The 24,225-nt window shown below is 39.4% G+C and overlaps 1 protein-coding gene across 1 annotated transcript in view; it reads right to left on the bottom strand.

Annotated features, from left to right (window-relative positions):
- Window positions 1-23,235, bottom strand: part of LOC308509745 (uncharacterized protein) — a gene marked incomplete at its 3' end in the record, with an annotated part of 46,251 nt that extends 23,016 nt beyond the window's left edge. Inside the window, exons 1-11 of the mRNA XM_081078223.1 lie at window positions 23,094-23,235; window positions 20,842-20,882; window positions 17,252-17,307; window positions 13,981-14,166; window positions 11,752-11,886; window positions 10,878-11,018; window positions 9,182-9,299; window positions 6,230-6,372; window positions 5,087-5,254; window positions 3,739-4,141; window positions 2,540-2,584 (exon numbers count right to left, since the gene is read on the bottom strand). Of these exons, the coding sequence (XP_080934349.1) occupies window positions 2,540-2,584; window positions 3,739-4,141; window positions 5,087-5,254; window positions 6,230-6,372; window positions 9,182-9,299; window positions 10,878-11,018; window positions 11,752-11,886; window positions 13,981-14,166; window positions 17,252-17,307; window positions 20,842-20,882; window positions 23,094-23,125 (1,468 nt within the window). The 5' untranslated portion in view covers window positions 23,126-23,235. The remainder of the gene's footprint in view (window positions 1-2,539; window positions 2,585-3,738; window positions 4,142-5,086; window positions 5,255-6,229; window positions 6,373-9,181; window positions 9,300-10,877; window positions 11,019-11,751; window positions 11,887-13,980; window positions 14,167-17,251; window positions 17,308-20,841; window positions 20,883-23,093) is intronic.
- Between the last annotated feature and the right edge of the window lie 990 nt (window positions 23,236-24,225).

A 24,225-nucleotide genomic window follows, 5' to 3' on the forward strand; every position in this document is an offset into this window, starting at 1 on the left:
ATGAAATTCCTTAATATTGAATGTCAACTATAATTCAATATTAAATACATCAGGGGTGCTAAAAAAGTATACAAGTGAACACTGTGGTCAACATTGCTCAAGCAGTAGTTCACCATAACAACTACTGGTGGTAACCACTTTGAGCACCTCTTTTAATTGCAGAAGTCAGATGTAACTTGTATTCATGTTTTGTTATTGGTATATGTTGAGTATTACAATTTTAATAGTTTTTTCCTTTCTTAAAGTGTGTATACATTTTTTGGCACCCTCTGTATATGAAAGAATACCATTTTTCTCACTAATTTTGCTTTCTAAAATACTTATTTTCATAAAATTTATTCTATATTAACATGTAATGAGTTTTTATTATTTTTAAGTAATTATTTTTAAATTTCTCACAATTCTAATTTCTAATACAGTAAACATCAGTAGATAAAACCCACATAAACAAGACTCTTTGGGTCTGTTATAACTGAATACTTGTGTTCCCTCAAAATGTATGTGCTGAAGTTCTAACCACCAATGCGTTGGTATTTGGAGGTAGAGCCTTTGAGAGGTAATTAGATTTAAATGAGGTCATGAGGGTGGGAACCCTATGACAGGATTGCTGTCCTTGTAAGAAAAGGAAGAGAGACAAGAGCTTTCTCTCTCTCTGCTGTGATTATTATATCTTTGATTATTGACTTCATATATAGAAAGAAGGTGGTTTTCTACAAGTCAGGAAGTGGGCTCTTACCAAGAACCAAATGTGCTGGCACCTTGACCTTGGACATCCCAGCCTCCACAACTGTGAGAAATAAATGTCTGTAGTTCAAGCCAAACAAAAAAATGAAAAAAGAAAGAAAGAAATTTAATACAACACAAATGTCTGAGACTCTTCTGATTGTTATCCTTTATAAGTAAATTTTCTTTTTTGCCCAAATGCTAATAAAATTTTCTCAACCTATTATTTTTAAAGATTATTAGGATATCTGTTTTTGCTTATTTTTCATGGAAATCAATCACTGTAATCAGGTAACTTAAGAAAGTTTTTTTTAATTATATCTTTGATTATTGATTTCATCCAGTTAATCTGCTTCCATTCTCAGAAACACCATAATTATTGGATTTACTTTCTGTTTTTGCTATACATGCTAGAATGTATTGCTAAAATGTATTGCTAGAATGTATTTGCTATACAGTCTAAGGGAGACACTGAAATACACCCTGTTCATCACTAACTAAACTTTCCAGGGCTTCAGATTTGCTTTGCTGCCTCTAATATCTATTTAAATTCTGCTATTGTATTTTCAGTTCCCTAGCAGTCTTCTTATATTTCACTCAGTTCTTTCACATCTTGTCACAGTTTATCTTCATGGATTTCCATTCCAATTCTATAGATATTATCATGCCTACTTTTGGTTTTTTTTTTCTTTTTCCTTCTTAAATGCTATTGATCATGCCAAAATGTTGTCTGAAGCCCTTTCTGAATCTTGCCATAAATGTGTTGGTGAAGTCTCATTTTTTATCTATACCATGATATATCCCTTCCTTTTTTGGCCCTATCATTTTTACAGTCCTATAGATTTTTTCCCATTTGTTAAACCTTGGATATGGGTTGGTCTATTCAGAACCTATGTGTATCAACAGAGGGTATGAGGGTTTCCTTCAGCCCCACTGTTGTGCATTTGGTTGCTTCTTAATCCTTCTCACTCATCTGTAGCTAAAGCATTGTTTGATGTATATTGCAGGTAACATTATTTAGAAGGAAGACATTAGAAAATGGGAAAATTTTAATCAATTATTTAGCATAGAGAATACATTGGTGAAAGGTGTAGGCATGGGTTAAATTTTGTGTTATTTATACTGAGTAAAAAGAAAAGGACAGTGGATTTGGGAAAACAAGAATACAACATAAATAATGTGGATGAAGAACACAACTGAAGTTGGCATTCAGCTGTGGAACAAAGAAATGTATGAAGTCATAAGAAGGACTTGGGTTAAAATAAAGTAGAACATACAGAACCTGTGAATCAGAGAGTACTAGAGAGGCTGTTGGGTACTACACATTCATGGTTCTCTCACCAGAATATTTATAGTCAACATAAATGAACCAATTGTTTTGGAATCTACATTGCTTCGCTTGTTCTACCTGTCAACATTGCTGAATGGAGGGAGCTGAACTAGAAATGGAGGTGTTCACTCTCCTGATTTTCATGCTCTGACTGGTTTCCTAGCAATTAGCTCTCTCTGCCTCTACCTGTCTATTGAAGGGTCAGTCGTGCTGGTGCGAAAAGAATGAAGAGTCAAAAGCTCCTAATTTTGAGCATAATTCCCAGTGTCCCATAGGCTTCCATCCACTGCATAGGCTTCCATGGGCTGTTAGAATGCATTGCTCCCTGTATGGCCTGAGTCTCTGACACTCCAAACAGGGAGAGTAGATGAAATATACAAACCCAAACATTGCCACCAGGGCTCTTTCTGTCCTTTTCCTACCAAAAATACTTTACTTGTGATGACTAACGTGCCAGGGGTGGAAAGTGCCAATCCCTGTCCTCACCTTCCTCTGAGTCATACTTGGCAGTTTCCTTCGGTCTTCCCATGGCTACAGGAAGAAAACAAGCTGGTCTTAAAGACAGAGGCTAGGAAATAGTAACAAGTACAAAATAGAAAAATGGATGTCCAGAATTTAGATTGGCAGAGACCTTGTGCTTCTGAACTCAGGGGAAGGCAGTAGTGGGAGGAAAATAAGACAGATTGACACACAGGTGACATGATACAGGTGACCCTTTCACTAGGCCTTTCCATCCAGCCCCATGAACTTCTACTCAACAGCGATTTCTTCCATACTTTGATGACTCATTGGCTAGCTCTTAGGTTTTAGAATTACTGTGAGTTTTCATCTTTTTTGTTTGCTTCCATGCGTAATTATGGAGGAAAATTGGGAGAATTTATCTGGCACAAGAAAGATATCTTTCCTGCGCAACTGCAATGAATTGTTAGCTTTATATCATTATAAGTAAAGAATATATACATATTTCTTTACTTTTGGATGAAAAAATGTTTAAGTTAGGTTTATGTCTCTAAAAAATTCAGGCGGCAACACATTGTACACATTTTAATCACAGAAGTACTTTATTCGCTAGGAAACATTTTAATCAATCAAAGATTCGTACAGAATGTATTTAGCGATTTACAGAAAGATTTAAGAATCTCATTCTTTCTCATTTTGTAAATAGATACATTATCCCCCTGTAATTAAAATTCTGTGAAATCCCAGTGCAAACAAGAAGATTTGTTCATCAAGGAAAAGAATAAGAACATAAACAATACTGGCCAATGCCAGACCTTGATATAGGTCATGGTTATCCAGCTCAGTGTGCGGCAGGAATGCCAGGTCAGCATGAAATCAGCCCTCAAAACATCAACCCCAAAAGGAACCACAGGAGAAACTAAGCATTTGATTATCTGAGATACATTTGACCTGTGGGACGTGCCCTCTGGGTGAAGGACTTGAAAGAGCTACCTCAAACTGCCTCGCCTTACCAATGAGAAATTTTTTTGTTCCATAACCAAGCCTGTATGAAGAACATGGAATTCGTCTCTCACATCACAGAGATCACCAGTGTAGAGGAGAACTGTGGTGGAATTCGGTCGACTTTAGATATTAGCAAAAATGCAAATGCCCATGTTATACTGGGATAAGACTGCATTGCAATTTTCTCCCAGCCCTCAGGTACTGGACAGTGTGCTCCTTTCAAGGAGAGCAGACCCTACCATAGAAGAGAATGGTTTGGGTTTTGTTGTGTCTGATGAAAAAGAGAAAGGGGTGATCAGCATTAAACGTCTCCCAGGATGGTGCCGACATTACCGAGCCAGCAGCTCCACTGGCTCCGACGGCCTGTGTGCCATTTTCATCCACCTCCACAAAAGTTTTATGGACAACTTTTGACAGGTACAAATTGGGGTTTGGAGAGATTCCAGTAAGATCAGCCTTCTTCTCATCGAAGATATCTGTCATGCCCATGTCTTGTAGAATTGGAATGAGATCGTAGCTGTCTTCCAGAGTGAACTGGGGGAAGGAGATGGCTACTCTTTTTTCTGACATATTTTCTGAGCTGCTCCAGGCCACTATTTTTTCATAGGTGATATTCCTTTCAAGCTACAAGAGGAAGAAAATAATGTTTAGGGGTCAGGGTCTGAGCCTGCAAAGAATGCCCCTATCACCTCACAGGGCCCGCATCTATTTCAACAGTCAGTAACAATCTTCAAGTTTTTCCCCTACGTCTTCATTTAAAGCTTCTCCAAGTAAATCTCTTTCCTCTTTACAGGGCGATTTGAGTTCCAGTGTTCTTTGGGGTCTGACAAACTAGTTTCAACCAGTCTAGCAAAAGCTCAGTAGATTAGATTGGGTGAGCTTGATGAAGACTTAACATTTTGAGGTTCAACCTTTTCTTCTATAAAACAGGGATAATGCCATTAGGCTCTTGCAAAGATTAAACACAATAAATGCATTTAAAGTAGTTAACATCATGCAGGCATGTAATAAGTTTTGAATAATTGCTATTACTGTAATTATTGTACTGATGTTTCCCTCTCTGTCTTTTTACCCCTCAGGACAACAAGAAGCGGAGTTTCCCCAACCTGTATTAACTCCCACCTCACAAGCAATCTATTCCAGTATCAACATCTCCTCTGCTGTCCAGGTATAGGCCCAAAGCTGGATTCAGCTGAAGGGACTTTAACTGAACTACAGCAAAATAGTCTGAATAAGAGGCCAGCAGTCGGGGTATTCAGGGAAAAGGAAATGCTATTTCTTTTGTAGCAATTCTCAAGTTATTCACCATCCGGATTTCTTGGTCTGGAAAAATATGATTTCAGGGAGCAATCAGGTTAGAGAGGAAAGTCCTAGCCCCTGCTTTTGGCATGTTCGCTTCTAAACACATGAGAAATAAGTAGAGCTCATCGAATTCAGATTCTGATGTGTCCTTTGGTATCTCTGACAGCTCGGGTGCCATCCTGCCTCAGGATAGTAGAGGGTAGATCACGCGGCTCTCCCAAGATCTATGAGGACACATTTTGTGGAGACAGGAAAATGCACATTTACCTCCTCCAGGCCCTTCAGGTTGTCTGCAGACCAAGATGGCAGCAGGACAAACATGCTGAGCTTCCCCGTGGTATATGGCATCTCAAGGATCTGTGTCTGCAGCTCCTCTATGAAGCCAATTCTAAACATGCCCTTTTGATTCATCATCTTCACAGTCTTCTTCGCATTCTGCAGAAAGTCAGAGGACGGCCATATAAGCCTACAAACGCACATGGTCCCCAACTTCCCTGAAAACAGGGGTCTGTTCAGAGCAGCGGGGTCCTTGCCGGAAGTTCAGTGACCCAACCTTAGAGAGTCCTCCGCGCACTGATTAGTGACTCTTACCTTGCCAACACTCTCTCTTCCCCTGGTTTTAGTGGGTTCTTCAGCTCCCAAGACCATTCGTTGGTAGCCTGTCTGTCCAGGCGTCTACCCTCAGCCTCAGCAGCAGAAACAAGCCCTGTGGCTCTCTATCTTCCTTGCCTCGTTCACCCCACTCCTGTGGCCTCACACGACCCCCAACTCCTGGTGGACTGCATGATACCACCACAGGGCCAGTGGGAGCCTTGGCTAAACGGTAATCATCTACATAGTAAATAACAACACCTGTTGCACAGACTTCCATCAGAGGAAAGGGCACAGCCGCCAACACCTTAAACTTCATAAAATCTCACAGTGTGTGGGGAAGCCATCAATCCACAGATGAGGACGTGAATCGCTTGAGAGAGTAACACAACTCCCAAGTGCTGGGCTGGGGTTTAACTCTTTTCTTTTCTCCCATTCTACAGCCGGGTAGCTTAGAACATGGGTTTTTGAGGCAAACGACTCACCAATGTGAATCCTAATGTGTGAATTTGGCTAAGTAACTTCACTTTTGCATTTTCTTTCCCTCGACCCCTCATTGGGAATAATAACACGCATTTTCATAATGTTATTTTGGGGAACAAATGGACTCATGAATGGAAAATGCTCAGGGCAGTACCTGGCACAGAAATGCTCAATAAAATTCAGGTCCTGATTTTTGTTAATAGTAATCTATTCTTATTATCAGCATATGTTGTAACCCAGAGACCGAAGTGTTAGAGTTGAGCATACAGACCGTCGTCATTCTTAGTGGAAACTGTGAGTGGAGTATGAAGAAAACCTCACGCTCTAATATAGTACCTCATTTGGAGAGAAAGGTGCATCAACTGTGTTTTCACTTTCGAAATATTTTTCCCATTTGGCCTTGAAGTAAACAGCATTTACCAGCACCAGCACAGTTGTATTGTTAATGGTGTCCTTGCTGAAGAGTTCCTTGATTTTACCTTCAAAAGGGGAGAAGGGGGTTGCTTCAGAACATACCCTGAGTATGAGTTGTATCAAAAGTATTCGTGTAGACAGACTTTTTTTTAATGCAGCTTAACCTCCCCAAGGCTACAGTGTCTCATTTAAGAATGTTTCATTCAAGCGCTGCCGGTTAGCTCAGTTGGTTAGAGCTACAATACGGCTGCCGGTTCGATTCCCACATGGGCCACTGGGAGCTGCGCCCTCCACAGCTAGATTGAAACAACTACTTGACTTGGAGCTGATGGGTCCTGGAAAAACACACTTAAAATAAATTTTTAAATTTTTAAAAAATAAGATTAAAAAAGCCAAAAATTAAAAACAACAACAAAAAAAGAATATCTCATTCAAAAACTAACCCAAGAAAATGAAACCAGAGTCCTGGGTGGGGTGGAAGTGAAGGTAAGAATGGGAGTGGTGAGGGGAGGACCCAAATCAGAGCAGTGTAACTGAGGGACTTTCCTGTGATTCTCCCTATCCCTCTGGTTGGGACTTGTCATCAGACATCTTATGCCCTAGTTTATCCTTCAAAGTATAGATCCTGCCACCTGATTATATTATAATGTCCCTCATGTACTCATCAGAGCAGAGTATAGATGCTTACATATAAACAAAAATGCATATAAAACCTATTTTATAGGAACTTTTATATGTCCTCTCTCATTCCATCCCATGAGAAGTAGGTATTGTTACCCTTTCTTTGTAGAAGAATAAACCACAGCCCATGAGAGGTGAGGCCACATAGCCAAAAATCAGAAACGCTGTCTGAGAGCAATCCTGAAACTGATCTCACTCCTGGCTCAGCTTTGGGATGCCTTTCACAATAATACAGCCCTAAGGCAGATTGGGAAAGCCTGACCTATCAGGCACTAGCTCATTTTCAGTAAGCACCCTTTTCCACACCAAAATACCAAATCACCAATACCGTTACTTGAATGTATGCTTAAGCCTTAAGATGAGAAGACCCTTCCAATTCAAGAAGATTTCCACTTAAATGCCATAATAATAGATTATGCTGACTCATCCAGACTTAAAACACTCTGGGAGAATTAACTAAGGAAAACTAGATATTCATACCTTAGTACGTATAAATTTTTTAGTGAACCAGCTTTCCTCTTGACAACTGAGTGGAACGTTGGATGATCGAGAATTTTTGTGGCATGGGGAAGAAGTAAGGAGAAATAATTTGGGAGTGTGGGTGCTTCCCCCAAGAAAAGGCCAGGCAGGGAAACCGCAGCCCTCAGCCAATGTGAAGGGACAGGAGACATGGAGGAGCTAGGGCATATTATTCCCCTGTAGGAAAATCTTGGTTTGAAAAATTACGTTAAAACATTTGACATTGTTATAAGGAGACATGAATGTGGAATCACGAAGGCAATTTCTTTATTTATGCTCATAGACTCTGCTTTGCATTTTGAAGAATTGAGATTCTAAGTTAAAGTGTTATGGGTCTTCTGGATGACTCTCTGACTCTCATTAAACAATCCGTCTTCTATCTAAGTGATTGGTAAAATCCTTCTGATGAGCATCTTAATATCTCTCAAGTTCATTCACTTCTCACCATCTCCTTTAGCACCACCTGGCCCACCCCACCAACACCTCTTTCCGGATCTTCTGCAATGAAGCTCTCACTCTGCTCTCTGCACCTACATCTACTCCTGTCCACTTCCAGTCTGCTCTCCATTCTACAATCGGAGACGTCTTTTAAAAGACATGCTTCCTGTCTTAAACCTTCTCTAGCTTCCCTTTGTTCTTAGTTCAACATGTAAAGTAATACTGAAAACTTTCTTACTTGGGTGGGTTCTTATTAAGGCAACGCAGATTTATATATTAATTACAAGTTAACTATAAGACACTAAAGCAGTTACTCTTCTCACTCCTACTCCATCATTTTACAGATGTGACTCCTGAGAACCAGAGAGGTCACCAAGACCAAGGTCATTTGACCAATTTAGCTGCAGTCAGGCCCAGTTTTCTGCAGTTCCTGTTTTGTTTTTAAGGCCAGCATCACCGCAGTGATGAATCCCATACTCTGCCAAGTTATGCACCGGGGCAGGGGATAAGCATTACACAAAGACTGATACTATCCCAAAGTAGCACAGTTTATACAATCTCATAACTGGGTTACATGGAAGAAAATATTAGAAGGAGGACAATGAAGAGCAGAAGGCAGATGAAGATCAAGCTCGGAGGGGTCATGGCCGAGGATGTGGTGCCCAGGTAAGTGTGTTTGATGAACAGGGCACTGATTGTATCTAATGTGACAGGACGGAGTGGTCACCTTCACAGCCCCACGTCCATTTAGAGACTTCCATTTTGCTGGGAGCTGGATGGAGCCAGAAGGGGAGTTTCATATTAAAAAGAATAATTCCATTTATGTTGAAATCAAAATTTCCCCATTCTTTACTCTCTAAATCCCCCTCACTCAGAAACACCTACATATCCAGTGAAAAGTTGATAAGAATAAGGGTCTTACAAGTGTTATTTCCATGTCCCTCTGAATCACTATATTCTCTTCACAATCTTTTTACTGACCCTTTAAAAGAAATGGAAATAATTTACATCCTGCTGGCATTGTGCCTGGCTGAAAAGCCCTTCACCTTTATGAGGGAGCAAAGGACTGACAATAAGTAAGCATTTTAATTGTTTGATGTGTGCAGAAGAAGCTTTGGACCCAATCCACAGATGTGAGCATCTGGTCCCTGACACACTAGCAATCTGAAAAGCTCTGCTGACTTGTTTTCTTTTAAATGGAAAAATACCAGCTACAATGTCTTTGGTATTTCTTACCTTGGGATTGAGATTCAACCCAGAAGTTAATCTCTTGCCTGGACCTCTCAGTGTCATTCCGGAAATCGATACTTTCAATCGTTGTGTGGTAAAACTGACTCACACCATCTAAGTATTCCTGTTAAATTAGAATAAATGGAAATAGTACAATAAAATCATATAATTATGCTACTAGTTAGGAGTGAGGCAATCGTGAGAAGCTTAATGCAAAAGATATGCCTAGTAATTTAAACTGAATGCACGTCTGTCTCTATCTGTCCCCAGTCTTAATTATCCAGAGACATGACAGATGTTGTAGCAACAATTTAGGATATAGAATGCTTATTCATGGAGCAGTCCATGGTTATAATGGCACAAGGCTTTCCTACAGATATCCTCTTATCTGGGCATTCCATTTGTGGAGATATCACAAGATAAATGTCAAGTAACTTGAGTGACTTAGTTGTAAAATGCTTCTGCTTTTAAGAATTAAAACCCTGCTTAATGAAAAAAAAGAAGAAAAAACCTAGTTAATGGTTACAGAGTTTCTGTTTGGGGTGACGAAAAATTTTTGGAAATAGGGTGATGATTCCACAACATTGTGAATGTAATCAATGCCATTGATTTGTATATTTAAAACAATAATGTAACACAGTGGTACCTCGGTTTTCCAACGTCTCCATTGACGAACATTTCAGTTTACAAATGCCATAAATTTTATGGATTTATCGTATCATTAGATAGTAAAATTCATGCTAAGTTTGCAGTTTTGGGGGTTGATTTAAAAGGTCTGGAACGGATTAATCCATTTTGCATTACTTTCTATGGGGAACCTGTGCCTCGGTTTTCAAACGTTTCAGAACTCGGTCGGTCTCCAGACCGGATTACCTTCGAAAACCAAGGTACCACTGTATACCAAAACCATTGATTTGTATATTTTAGTGGCCAGTCCTATGACATGTAATTTATATCTCACTAAAGCTAGTTTAAAAAAAAAAGCATAAAATTCCATGTCCATTGTAAGAGAACTATTTCTTTTGGTCAAAGTACGCTACTCACTCCCCTTACGAGACCATCCCTAACCAAGTATATTGCACACTTGCCATTGGTCACATCCCTCGAGTTCGGTGCCATGTCTGTGGTTCCCTCTAGTGGTGACAAAGGAAACTGCAGCCCAGATTCAGATGAATCTTCCTCTAGGCACACAGCAGGGTAGCCACAGTGACACGGGAATTTTGATTCCAAATACACACCACTTCTTAAGTCTTAAGCGAGTACAATTTCTTTGGGGGCTGGCCTGATCGTGGCACAAAAGGTGGTTTCTGGGCCACCATCCAAAGTGGGGATGGGGCGGGGACAACAGGAAGAGGAGCTACCAAGTACATCTACCAGGCACCTTGCTTGGGAAAAATGTCACAAGAAAGAATGCCGTTTCCAAACCGACACGTGGTCCAAAGGCTATTAGTCACGTAACCCTCTTTCCACCCACTCCAGTCCGCTCACAAGAAGCCTCGTAAACTGCTCAAGTTGAAGACTGGGAGGAGGGCAACTGAAGGTGTGGGAGAAAAGGCGGGTCCCGGCCAAGCCTCCATTCCCAGTGTGTCATCCTTTCCAAGACGTTTGTGTTCTCCATGGCAGGTGAATAACCCAGCTACTCACTGAATTTTAAATGGTATGCCACAGGGATAGCTCGAAACCCCATTCGTGCCTCCCTCACCTGACGGATCGGAAATTCCTGCTCCCCATAAAGCCTGCTAGCAATACTCATGGTGTAATCAGCTTTGATCGCATCTAATTTGGAGAGAAGCTGCCCGAAGTGGCAACTGAGAAATCCAACGTCATTCCTTGAAGATTCCTCCTAACAAAGGGAAAAAGAAAATGGGATCTTATCAGAGGAGTTCAACATCCCTAAAGCGAGTTGTCGTTTCACTTTGTCACCACGTGGGGGAGCGAGCAGAGAAGAAGAGAAGGCGGAGCGCGAAGTGGTCCCGGCGGGCAATTAGGGCTCCTGCGCTGCTGGAAGAGCCTCCAGGGAAAATCCAGCTGGGCTCTCTGCAAGGCTCGCTTAAGGTCAGTGCGCCTCGTTTTTCTCTGTCTTCTAACCATACACGAAAGAGACAATCTTCTCTCCACCTTCCTCTTGCATTTCTAACGTAGGGGGATTTCTAACCTGAAGAACACCTCCCCTGCTCCTAGTATGAGACAACGGATGAAAGCTGTGTGCGTTAGTACACAGCTAACAGCGAAGGGGAGGGAAGAGAGTAAGGACCCCACAGCGGATCCTTGCCCCTTACTGTCCTTCATCGTCAACCATGCTTCATCTGGGGGGGCCTGTCGCCTGTAAAAGTAGGTCAGTAATGAAGCTTCGAGCTAAGGTTCTTGATCGTAAGGTTCTTTATAGTTCCTACTCTTTAAGAAACTAGCTTGCAGCCAAGAACGTAGAAGACAGGCAATCAGAAAGGAAGTGGGGTCACATGCCGTTATTGCTGTCAACGATAGCGAGGAGCTGATGTCTGGGGATAAGCAAGCGTCCGCAGATACAGGACCGCCGGAAGGAGCAGTGTGGAAGGAGGCGAGGTCGTGTGGCTCACCTGCAGCGTCACACGCTCTGTCTTTCCTTTCTGCCCTTCCTCAGCGCTGTCACCCAGCACTTTTTGTTGTTTGTACTTCAGACAGGGATCAGGTTCTTCGCTTCTATTCTGGGAAAAGTCACTGAAGTGTAGTACCTACGTGATGACAATACAGGGTCTTTCAAACAGTATGAACAGCACGAAGTCTGAATAGCTTCAAAATCACGTTTATAAGGTGGCAATGGCGATGATTACATAGTCAAACAAAACAATCAACATCAGTTTGAAGGAAAGAGGATGTTCCTTTTGGCTTGGGGTGTGAAGTGGAATGGGGTGGAAGGACACGGAATGCCCCACCCCCAACCCCCTTGGGACTGCATGTAAGAATGAATGTAACCAAACTCAGAGTATCAGGTGTCCCCGAGCCACATGCGGCTGTTGAGCCAGTCTGAGCTGACTGTTAGTGTAACCGAATTTTGAAGACTTAGTATGAAAAAAAAAAGAAACTAAAATATCTCGTTTACATTTTTAATTGTAATTGGGTTAAATAAAATAGATTATTAAAATTAGTCTGACCTATTCCTTTTTACTTTCTTGTATGCCGACTAAAGGTTTTTTAATTACATACGTGGCTCAAATTATATTTGTGTTAGACAGTGATGATCTAGAACTTCAAATCAATCAAATCAATGAGTGAGGACAGCAAAAAACAAGTTATCCAGAACATTGCAGAAAGGTAGGTGACAATTTGTCAGCTGCCAGGTTTGCTGGCAGGTGACACCCAAGTGGCTGGAGAAAGAACATCTGAAACCTGACCAGGAGGATACCAGCCACACTCTAATGCTAAGTGTTGCTAATAGAATAATATACCAAATCAAAGAAAATGAATAAAGTTGAGTGACCCTGAACACATTCTGCCTTAATCCAAGAATTCAGTCCTCTATACCAGCGACATACATATGCTCATACATAACCCCTGTGCTATGTGCTAGATCCAGGGACATATGAGACCACCTCAGGAGCCTTTGGTTTATTTGGAGAGTTGTTCTTGTCGCTTTCATTCATTCATTCTACAGATTGGTATTGGGTGGCTACTATAAACCAAGCACTGTTCTAGGCCAACGATTCCTGCCTTCTAGGAGACTATATTCTAGTGGGGGAGGCATACAAGAAGCAATACACATAGTAAATAATTATAGTCTGCAGTATGTTAGAAGATGGAAAATGCCATATGGAGGGAAAGTAGCTAGGATAAGAGGGAATCTTTGGGGGTTGGGGTCCAGGACGCAGCATTAGATTGAGATGTCAAGGTAGGTAAACTCTGATCAAAATCCTGAAGGAGAAAGTAAGTTATAGATCATTTATCTGAAGGAAGATCCATCAGCAAAGCGGGTGGGGCAAGGGCCCTGAGGCAGCAGTGGACATGGCTTTCCCCAGGAAGCCAGGAGGCCAGTGTGGCTGGAGCTGGAGCAGGGGAGGAGGGGGGATGGTGAGAGATGGCGTCACCAGGTTAACTGGCATTCAGATCCCGACTTCCATGGGCCGTTGTAAGAACTCAGACTTCTATCATTAGAGAAACGGGAATTCTGGGTTTTAAGCAGATGAGAAGCAGGATCTGACTTAAGTTTTGCAAAGATCCTTCTGGCATCTGAGTGGAGAACACTGTCAGTGGAAGCATGGAAGCCCATGAGGAAGTTGAATCCAGGTGAGAAGAGATAGTGGTGGGTCAGACCTCAGAGTGGCAGGGGGAAGAGCCTGGCTTCTGGGTATATGGGAATTTCAAAAGAAAAGCCAGTAGGCTTTTGGAGAGAGAGAGAGAGAGAGAGAGAGAGAGAGAGAGAGAGAGAGAGAGAACAAGAAGAAAAACAACAACAATAACTCTTGGATCTTTAGTGCCTGGATATATAACTGGTGCTTACTAAATATTTATTTAATGGAATGAGTGAGAGAGAAAACACATACATGCATTAACAATAACTGGCAATGTTGGTATATAATTATATAGAGAAAAAGCAACAGACATGCAGACAGAGAAGGTGAATGAAAACAGCTGTCTGACTGGTGAGGTTGGAGTGGCATCATAAAGGAGACGGAGGATTAATTGAGCTTTGAAGAACAGGGGGACTGCAGAGAAAGTGAGGTGAGGATGTGAATGAAGGCTCCAAGCAAAGCCAGGGTGCAGCGAGCAGTTTGTCTTGCCAAAGCGGGATTAGGTCTGATTAGGGTGTGACTTTGGCAGTGGACAAGCACCTGGTCGATCTGACGGGCACTGTCACCTCTGGCCCCCAGAAGCACCATGCTGAGGGCAGCTGAGAGGCTCAGAGGAGAGAAGAAGATGTTTTTATGACCATCATTTTTGCTTATCTCTTGGAAAAGACGGAGGCAAAAATTGGTGTTTGCTGCAATGACAGACTCCATCGTGAAACTGATGACAGTCTGAAACCAAAAAGAGAGAGAAAAAATGGTGATCAGAGGAAAATAGGTAAACAGTTCTCATTTTAAATACCCAAGATCTAATCATATACAATTATTCAGTATGTTATTAAAAAATTGAACAATAAGGTCACCAGCATCCTGGTATATCAATATGGCGCTATAGATATTGGTACAGATAGAGATCTATTTTCATTTAGTGGTGTGAATTAGTTTGCTAGGGCTGCCATAACAAATTACCACAAAACAGGTGGCTTAAACCATAGAAATTTATTCTCCCTCGGTTCTGGAGGCCAGATGTCCAAAATTGGCAGGATTGATTCATTCTGGAGGCTGCCGGCGAAAATCTGGTTCAGGCCTCTCTCCCTCTGGTGGTGGCCAATAATCCTTGGCATTCCTTGGCTTGTAGAGGCGGCACTCTACTCTGTGCCTCCTTCTTCATCTGGTGTTCTTTCTTGTGTCTTCTGTATGTGTATCAAAATTTCCTTTTTCTTATAAGGCACTAGTCATTGGAATAGGGCCCACCCTAATCCAGTAGTTTGACCTCACCTTAACTTGATTGCAACTGCCAAAACCCTATTCCCAAATAAGGTCACGTTCACAGCTACCGGGGATTAGGATTTAAACAAATCTTTTTGGGAGCACAATTCTACCCACTTTATTCAGATAAAAGAAACTCACAGGCTAGTATGTCCCCATGGTCAAGTTAGCAACCCACAGGCTGAAAACCTGGTTCTACTTAAGACATTTGCCTGCAGTCTCTCCTCAATGTTCTATGACAGAATATATGCCCAGCAAATTGTCCCAGGTCATGTCCTTTGTTAATATTCTCGCCTCTTGTTGACTCTTTCCATATGAAACCTATAGGACTTGAGGCACTTTGGTTAGTCATTGATAGTGTTCAAAAGATAATATATCTTGGAAAATGTTGGGGGTTTAGAAGCCATTAGGTTCAACACCTTCTCTTGACAACGTAGAACCACAGGTAATACAGAACCAAAGTAAAGAAATGACTTCCCTTAGGATACATGCCTTGTCCGCCTCTCCAACCCAATAATCTAGTCCAGAAGTATTAAGACAATCTTATGTAGATCTCACCTTGGACCTCTCTCTCTTAAATGAAAATTATCTTTTATTTTGTCTTTTTGTCTATGGACATTGTGTATTTCCAAGATGAAAATGTAAGCCCCGTTATATCTGTGTTTTTATCATCAGACACATGGCACGTACTAAGTGTTAAGAAATAGTTACTGCATTGAATTGAATAATGTACATTGGTTTCAACATCTTCTCATTATAGTATAGGCTTTTTTAGTCCATCAAACCTAATTTTAAAAGATAACATTAGATAATGTTTTGAAAATGTGACCGATCTAACTTTACATCTACTTGAAAACATGTCCCACACAAAGAAGTTGCTGTTTGGCTAAGTCTAAGGGCTGATGGCTCATATACTTGTAGGCTGCCTCTCAAGAAGTTACAACTTAAAAAATTTGTACATAATTTACTTCAGTAATCATTCTTTATAAACAGACTTGAAATAACCTTTTAAAATAGTAAGGTCCCTCAAAAATCTATTCAGCTTAAGGAATCAATACTACCCCCACCCACAATTGTAATAGTTACCATTTAATTTGAGCCTGGCATTTCACAAATATTGCCTCCAATTCTCAAACAATTCTATAAATCAGAAATTATCTTCATTTTACGTCCCACCATTAAGTGGCACAGCTGGTATGCAAATCAGTCAATTCAGTCTGATTTCAAAGCCACCCCCTTTCCTCCTACACCCCACTGCATCTGTAGCAGATAACACTTGTGCTCTAAAAGGACATGTCCCCAGTGGTCCATTCCCCATCTCTACGACAGGAAGATGTCTCCAGTTTTGCTGGTGTCTCTGACCCACGGCCATGGGCTGTAGAAAGGAGCTCCGAGCACTGAGTGTCCACCAGTTCTGCTCTAAACTACCTCTCTGCCCAAGGGCATCTCAGCTGTTAGTCCATCTTCCAGGACTCCTGTGATCTACACTATGGAGCTTCTCCAGATTGAACGTTTACTTGAAAATCTTGTTCCAATTGCATTGTAATTGATGAAAATATACCATAAATATAGACTGGAATTTCAAAACTGCCAATACCTTATTGCAAATTGGGACTAACTTACATAATTTCATATTTACAGTCCCCAATATCACTTCCTACCAACCATAGCTATATAGGGAAGAGCTAATGGACAACTTTTGCTCAAAAATAGAGAAAAAAACCACTTTGACATCAATAAAAATAGACATATTTTTGCCTATCATACTTTCCAAGTGATTTATTGTTCAACCTCTAATGAACCTCGAGTGTAGTGACTAAAATATGATTTCCTTCATTGTGATAATGTAAAAGTTTATACTAGATAGATTTTGTAATATCCCAAACTATTCTAAGTGTAATTGTTCTTTTCTATACAGTAGGAGAAAATTAATATAAATATTTCATTCTCATAATTTCCATAATTTTCATAAAGTTATTAATAACCTAAGAATGAAATTTCAACTTTATATAGGTAGATGCTATTCTGCTGAAATCAAAATTCAAACCTGGTTATAACTAACTAAATGATGAGAACTATCTAAAAACAAAGAAATACTTGTGAAAGATGGAATCAAAAGCATTTTCAACTTAGGTTGCAAAAGAGAAATGTAAATTTCATATTATTTAAAATACAGATATTCTAAATATTATACCGTTTTATATTTCAGAAATTAGTAAAAAAAATATACAATTTTTTAAGTATGCAAAGATTTTTTTAATTATTTAAACATCCACATTTTTAAGAATTCAATCTGATACATCTGACATCAGACCAGGTGCTTGAGGTGACAGATATCACTAGTATTTCCTAGCAGGTATTACCACATTTACAAAAAAAATTCAAAATATCATAAAACAAATTGCTCTTTTTAAAAAGACATTTGACTAAATAAAAAGAGCATATATTTTGGTTTCAATCAAACCTACTCTGGGTTTCTATTATTTAAAATAATTTCCCAACACAGTGGTCATTGTTAAAAATGATACTAGGCAATATTAGCATTTACCTTCTTGCCTTCAGAGTCGCTGCTAACAGATGGCCAGGTAAGTTTCAATGCACAACCTGTCAGGAATGGAAATATATGAACTTCGCCCCTCCTACAATGGCACTTTTCCAAGTGCCATTTTGGAAGCCAGAGTCAAATTATTATTGATTGATTAAAGGGGGGAAAAAGGAATGTGTGGCGTATACATTTTTAAACAAATACTCATGCTCTATGCTTTCAACTACATTAAATATTTAACTTACTATGTTTATATTTGCTTTGCTCTTTCCAATTGGGTCTCTTTATAGAACCCTCATAATAATATTTGACTCACACCTTTCAACCCAAATTCCTATACTAGACAAATAGAGAAACAGAGAACTATTGTACTTCATATGTCATTGTCTTTAAACATTCTCCTATATTTGAATTTCTATATTATTCTAAACTTTTTTTTAACTTACTACATACTACATAGGAATCACAAAATGAGTTTTAAGCCAATTTCCAAGTTGTGGGTTTTGATTGTCAGAAGGTCTCTCAATTCTCAATCATGAATGGAGAAAACAAATACGCTGTTAATTTTCTTCACCTCACTTTTTCATTTGACAATGCTTGCACAAAATTTTAAAAACCATTGTTTTTCAGTTGAGTCTGGTCATTGATTATGATTTACAAGAGGTGGGAAAAAGGTTAACATCTGAATCACTTCATATTTCATGCCAGTTGATCAATAACTACTTCATGGGGTTGCTCCAACATCACCTTTCGAAAAGGATGCTAGTTACATTTAGAACAGAATGAATTTTTGCCCAGCTCCCCAGATTTCTGGTTGCCCATTGTTGGCTGACAATAGTCACAGCATGTTGGGCTTCGGAATGCCTGAGCAGAGTCAAAGCTTGTTTGGATATCTTTAATCTAGTATTGCATCTGTTTTTCCTCTTGTTTATCCTCCAGAATAATCCAACAAAGCTGACTAAAGATGACTGCGCCCTGCAAGCCTAAAACTCAGGGTGGTATGATTGTTCAATCATTAATGATGAAATCCACCCCTAAATGTGCTAATATTATAGTAACTAGCTAATATTAAAGTAACTTGCTCAATCACTACAGAGGGCATGAAAGGAGCGTTTACTGGATGCCAAGCACCGTTCGGTCTTTGCCTACAGATTCTCATTTGAAGGCCTGATGAAAATCAGTCTCTCTAATGTCAAGGACTGAAAGCACCAGAGAATTACGCTAGAGATTGAATGAATTTGGGAGGTCAATGAGGCTGACAGTGCTACTCAAGGCAGGCTAAAAAGTTTTTCTGTGTCATCAGGCTGTAAAAATAAGGTTTCACCAAGTGTAGAGTGAGATTACTCCTCCTAGATATGTTATAACTCATCATGAGTTATGAGCCAGTCATTTAACCCATTAGTAGCTAGTCTTTTTCCTGCCTGGAATTTAAAAATCATTTCTGCCAGGATGAGTTACTGGCCTTTGTCTTTGCCAACCTACAATGCAAAACAATATGATTAAAATTCTCCTTTGTGGTAAAGGCAGTATTTTTGAGATACTGTAAAGAGGTTCATTGTCATCTAATTTTACATGACAACACTGAGGAAACAAAATGTGTGTATGGGGAAAATATCAGCATAGACACTTTTGATCCAATAAAAAATGTATCTTTTATCTAAAGTAAACAGTTGACCTGACATTAACCATTTTATCCTCCAAACTTAGAAGCCTGGATAACAAGATATAAAATCCAAAAAAGGAAAAATCCATTAAAATAACAAAAAGAAGCAATAATAAATACTAAAACACAATAAAATTGTTTTAAAACTTGCAATCACCTTTAAGGTATTAGCTATTACCCTTTTCATAAAAGCCCTCAGTTCTCTCAGATCCAAAACTAAAGCCTCCAGGATTGGAAACAATGCCAACTGTCTACCCCGATGTGACAGAGACACAGGGACCAAAGACAGGCACAGCTATGAGGTGACAAAGAATACATTGCACAAAAAGCAGTACATTTGCAATCAGAGGATCCAGATCCTGTTATGAATTGTCCTGGCTTGAGACCTGGAGTAAATTCTTCTTGAACTTCAATTTTCTCACTTATTTTCATCGCAGGATTATTCGTGGTGGCCAAGACATGGAACCAATCAAAGTGTCCTTCAATAGATGATTGGATAAAGAAGATGTGGTATATATATACCACAAAATATTACTCAGCCATAAGAAAGATGAAATACTGCCATTTGCAACAACACGGATGGATCTTGAGATTATCATGCTAAGCAAAATAAGTCAGACAGATGTCAAGAACTATGATGTCACTCATATATGGGATGTAAAACAGAAAGCAAGAAATGAACAAGACAAGCAAGCAACAAAAACTCATAGACACAGAAAACAGTTTAGTGGTTACTAGAGGGTAAGGGGGAGACTAGATGGGAGTAGAAGGTAAAGGGAGTCAAATATATGGTGGTGGAAGGAGAATCATCCTTCCATCCTTGACTCTGGGTGGTGAACACACAATGCAATACGTAGTTGTTGTATTATAGAATTGTACACTTGAAATCTATGTAATTTTATTAACCATTGCCACCCCAATAAATATAATAAAAAATTAAAAATAGGAATAATAATTTAACTTTCCTTGCTCTAATGTGTTATACAAATGTTAGTATTGTTATTATAATTTCATAGAACTAGTATTGCATAAACTTTTTTTATTTCATAGCCAAATCGATATGACATATGTTTCTTCCATAATTGTAAATCAGGACTTCATCCTTCAAATCAGGGTTCGCAAACTATAGTCTGCGGGCCAAATCTGGACCAATGTCTGCTTTTGTAAATAAAGTTTTATTCATACATAGCCATGCCCATTCATTCACTACTGTCTATGAGTGCTTTCACTCTACAATGGCAGAGTTGAGTAGTTGTGATGAGACCATATGGACTGCAAAGCTCAAAATATTTACTGTCCGGTTCTTTGCTGAAAGCTTTATTTATCCTTGCTTCAAATGATGAAATGTAATCATATTTTTATGTCCTTAGACATATAACTTCTCCATTCATAGAACGAAAGTTAAAATACACAGAAGAAATTATTTTTTAAATTAAAAATATTCATTTTGGTTTGACCTTAACCCAGACAAAACTCTAAGACCCTTGAGTACTGCAAGAAAATAACAGCCCAGATGTTCATGTGGTGACTAGTGAGTGCCTACTATGTGTCAGGCACTGGGGATACAATGAACAAGAGTGGGATTGTCCTTGCATTCATGACACTTAGTGCAAGAGGAGCTTACAACCCAGACTGTACTACCTGCATCTACATACAATAGACATTTACGGTGGGCCTTCTGCACCCATTATCTCATTCAGTCCTTCCAATAAGTCAGGGAGGGACCATTATTATCCCAAAATGACAAATAAGAAAACAAGGACTCAGACAAGTTCAATTGCTCAGAGTCAGGATGCTAGATAACAGCAGGACAATAACTTTCCACCTCCCAAGAACACATTTCTATAACACATAGCAGCTTCAAGCCCAGGACAACTAGCCCCCAAAGACACTTCTACCAACAATACCTTGTCCACCTCCCAGCACATACCTGGAAGCCGGTACGGACTGTCCCCAGCTAAGGTGTGTGCTCTGATGAAGTCAGTTCAATATCACGCAGAGGAGGAAACAGGTATTGAGCAAGAAATTCTGTGACTTTTAAATAGTTTCAATGAATCAGAACAATTAAGTTATAAGATGGAGAAAAAAGACATCTATTTATGGTCATTAATTCAATGCGTTCTAAATTACAATAATGATCTCTGTCTGTCGTATCACTCCTTTAGACTAGAATATTCTGCTAAGACAGCCTCTCTTTACAAGTTATCCCGCAGCCTGCCTGTAAAGCAGGTTACAAAGGAAGCTTTTATAAAAGGCGGCTAGAAAGACCCAGATTCCCTATCTCTGTTCCTAATCCCCCCTAAACAACTTGCGAAACTATCTTAGCCTGTGAAACCCCATGAGTCATCATTTGTAAATGAACTACACAAAACCCAAGAAGATTTGTTTACATAGCACAGCCCAATCCACTCCCAGCAAATTCAATGGTGACAGAACTCTATGGTGTGAGCCAAGTGTGAAGCAAAGTAAAGTGTACCTAAGAAAGAAGAAGTCAGGTATTGCAAACTATTGTCTCTATGCCCTATTCAGTCATGACTACAACTCCATGGCTTCTAAAACAATTTACTGAGTACTATTTTGTGTTCTGACATCTCAGACAAAATCTAACAAATGAACAAAGTCTCTCCCCTCTTCCTCTATCTCCCTGGTTCCTTCTCTATCTCTGTCTTCCTCATCTCCTCATTTCCTACCCTGCAATCTCACCCCATCCATTTCACCATCTCTGTCACTCTGAGATAGTTCAGAGGAATTAATTAATCTGCAAAACTCATGAGATATCGCTTCATCATATGACAACACTGGCACCTTTTCTAAACATGGTTTATATTTTTAAGGAAAATAGCACATCCTTGGAGGGTTCTGAGATGTTTAGAAGTCATTTAGTTCATTTTGCAGCCTAACAGCAAAGCTATGCCATTGAATTTCCGTAGAAAGTCTCTCCTTTGTTATGTAATTTCAGGACAATACACTCGATATTCTGGGGAAACCCATCCCTGGGCCATGACTGAGTGACAATCATAATTTGAGGAGAATTATAATTAAAAATCAAGACTATTATATTAAAAATGAAGACTTATATTAAATTATATTAAATTAAAAATGATTATATTATTTAAAATATATTAATTATATTAAAAATGAAGACTTTTCCTCACTAGAAAAGAAAACCCTACAGTTCTACAAAATGTTATAGTTATGACCTCCTAACCTATAAACCAGAGAATCAGAGAACCTAAAGGAACTTAAATTAGCACATAGCTATCAACTGAAATTTGTATTCTATAAGTCAGATTTAACCCACAGAATAATAGTACAACTGAGCATTAACTGTAAAAGCAATAAAAATTTTGAATTAAGGAGATGGTTGGGAATTTGGGGTAGTAGAGTATAAAAAAAATTTAAATAATACATCTCATTTGAGAAAATTGAAGATATTTAGTAATATATATGTAAATAAAAATAATTACAAGCCCATCAAAATTCACAATTTCCTTTTTTTTCTATACACTCTCTTTTTACATCATGGAACTCAAACTACACTCATACTTTTGTGTCCTGTTTTTTTCCATATAATACTTCACCCTAAATATGTCTCCATATTTTAAAATTCTGTTTATAAGGATTACTTTTAATGACTATGTGAATGTGCCATAAATTACTCATCCATTTCCTTATCAATGAAACATTTAGGTGGTTTCCAATTTATACAAATGGGGCTATTAGAATCTTTGTGTTTAGTCTTTTTATCTGAATTTCAGAATGTCTCCTGAGCATTGATATCTAGGTCCTGAATTAATGGGTAAAATTTATGAACATTTTTGTGCTTGACTACATCATATCAAATATATTCCAGAGAAATTCTACCAGTAGTGCATAGAAGCGGCTGCCTTTCCACTGTTATCTACTAACCAGATTTTCCTCTCCTAAAACCTGGTAACTAATCCTCTCTCCTAAGAAATGTCCCTGAGAGAGAAATGAAAAAGATCAGCATTCTTTACAAGTCCTTTATCATAAATCACTACTTTGCACACAGACAAGTGACTACTTAGACTATCTATGATTTTTTTCAAGTCGAGTTTTGAACATCTGTCAACTAGTGTCCTACTGTGGGGTTGGGACAGGGTGTGACCCCCTAATTTTCTGAATTTTCTTAAGAGAACACCAAAGACAAGTTGCACCTACCTTTCTTGTATTTTTCCCTGTGGCTCTTTCATCCTGTTGCAATTCTTTGTGTCTGGGCATCATGTTTCTCCAGTAGCACCCAGCAACAAGTTACATAGGCTACGCCATTGCGAAACTTAGAAGACAAGCCTCAAACACTTAATTTATCTGCTCTATGTCAGTGAACAAAATTAGACTAAAAAAAAAAAAACTGATGCATATGAAGGTTATCCACATGACAAGTTCCCCTGGTTACTGCCTGGCTGATTGCCCCTTCTATGACGAGGGTTTCTGGGAGAGCAATCACCCTATCACCATCTGTCTCTTGGTGTGCTTGGAGAGGATAATTCACTTTAGAAAAACCCTGCATCAGACATTGGTGTGAGTAACCGAATAGAATGATAAGATTTTACTGGCGTTTTATTTGAAAGTGGAGGGTGGAGGGCCTGGTGAGAGAAGGGAAAAGATGGAAAGGACAGATATTAGTTCCTTGACACAGTCAGGCAAGAAAACAGTCTTTGGCATCCTCTCGCGTCCCCTTTATTCTCCCACAGCCTAGAATGCCTCTCTCCCTACTTGGGGAGATGATAGTGATAAAAACATTGTTACATGCAGGGACTCCTAGTGTTTTCTCAGCTTTGTTGAAGAAGTGTGAAGATTTTGTGCATCTTTTCTTTTTTTCCTTTGTGCAAATAGATTTCATATTTTTAGAGCAGTTTTGTGTTACTGAAAAATTGCACAGGAAGTAAGAGAACATGCTTTTTTGTTTCACATCTCCTTCTCGGCTTTGATTGTGCCTTTGGAACTGCCTTGGCAATGGCTACTAATGACAATTACTTGAGACCTTGAGAAGAGCCAAGGTCATAAGGAGGAAACAATGCAAGGAGAGAGGAAATGACTCTGGGAAATGTGGAACCTTGGGTCTCTTTTCCTCATAGAGAGACCAGCTGGTCAGCCCAGTCATTCCAGGTGGGTATCCGTAGCTTAAACACTGGCTAGAAATGAAGGGGAAGTTTGCAAGGAGAATCCATTCTTAGGAAGTATAATTCAGTTACCCTGGACTATTGAGGAAAAGACTAAAGAACTAGGTGCCAACTCAGAGAATTTGTTTCATTTTATTCATCTCAAGTGAACTTCCTTATTTCAGATAGTA

The sequence above is a fragment of the Rhinolophus hipposideros genome (assembly GCF_964194185.1).
Source record: "Rhinolophus hipposideros genome assembly, chromosome: 17".
Classification (NCBI taxonomy): domain Eukaryota; kingdom Metazoa; phylum Chordata; class Mammalia; order Chiroptera; family Rhinolophidae; genus Rhinolophus; species Rhinolophus hipposideros.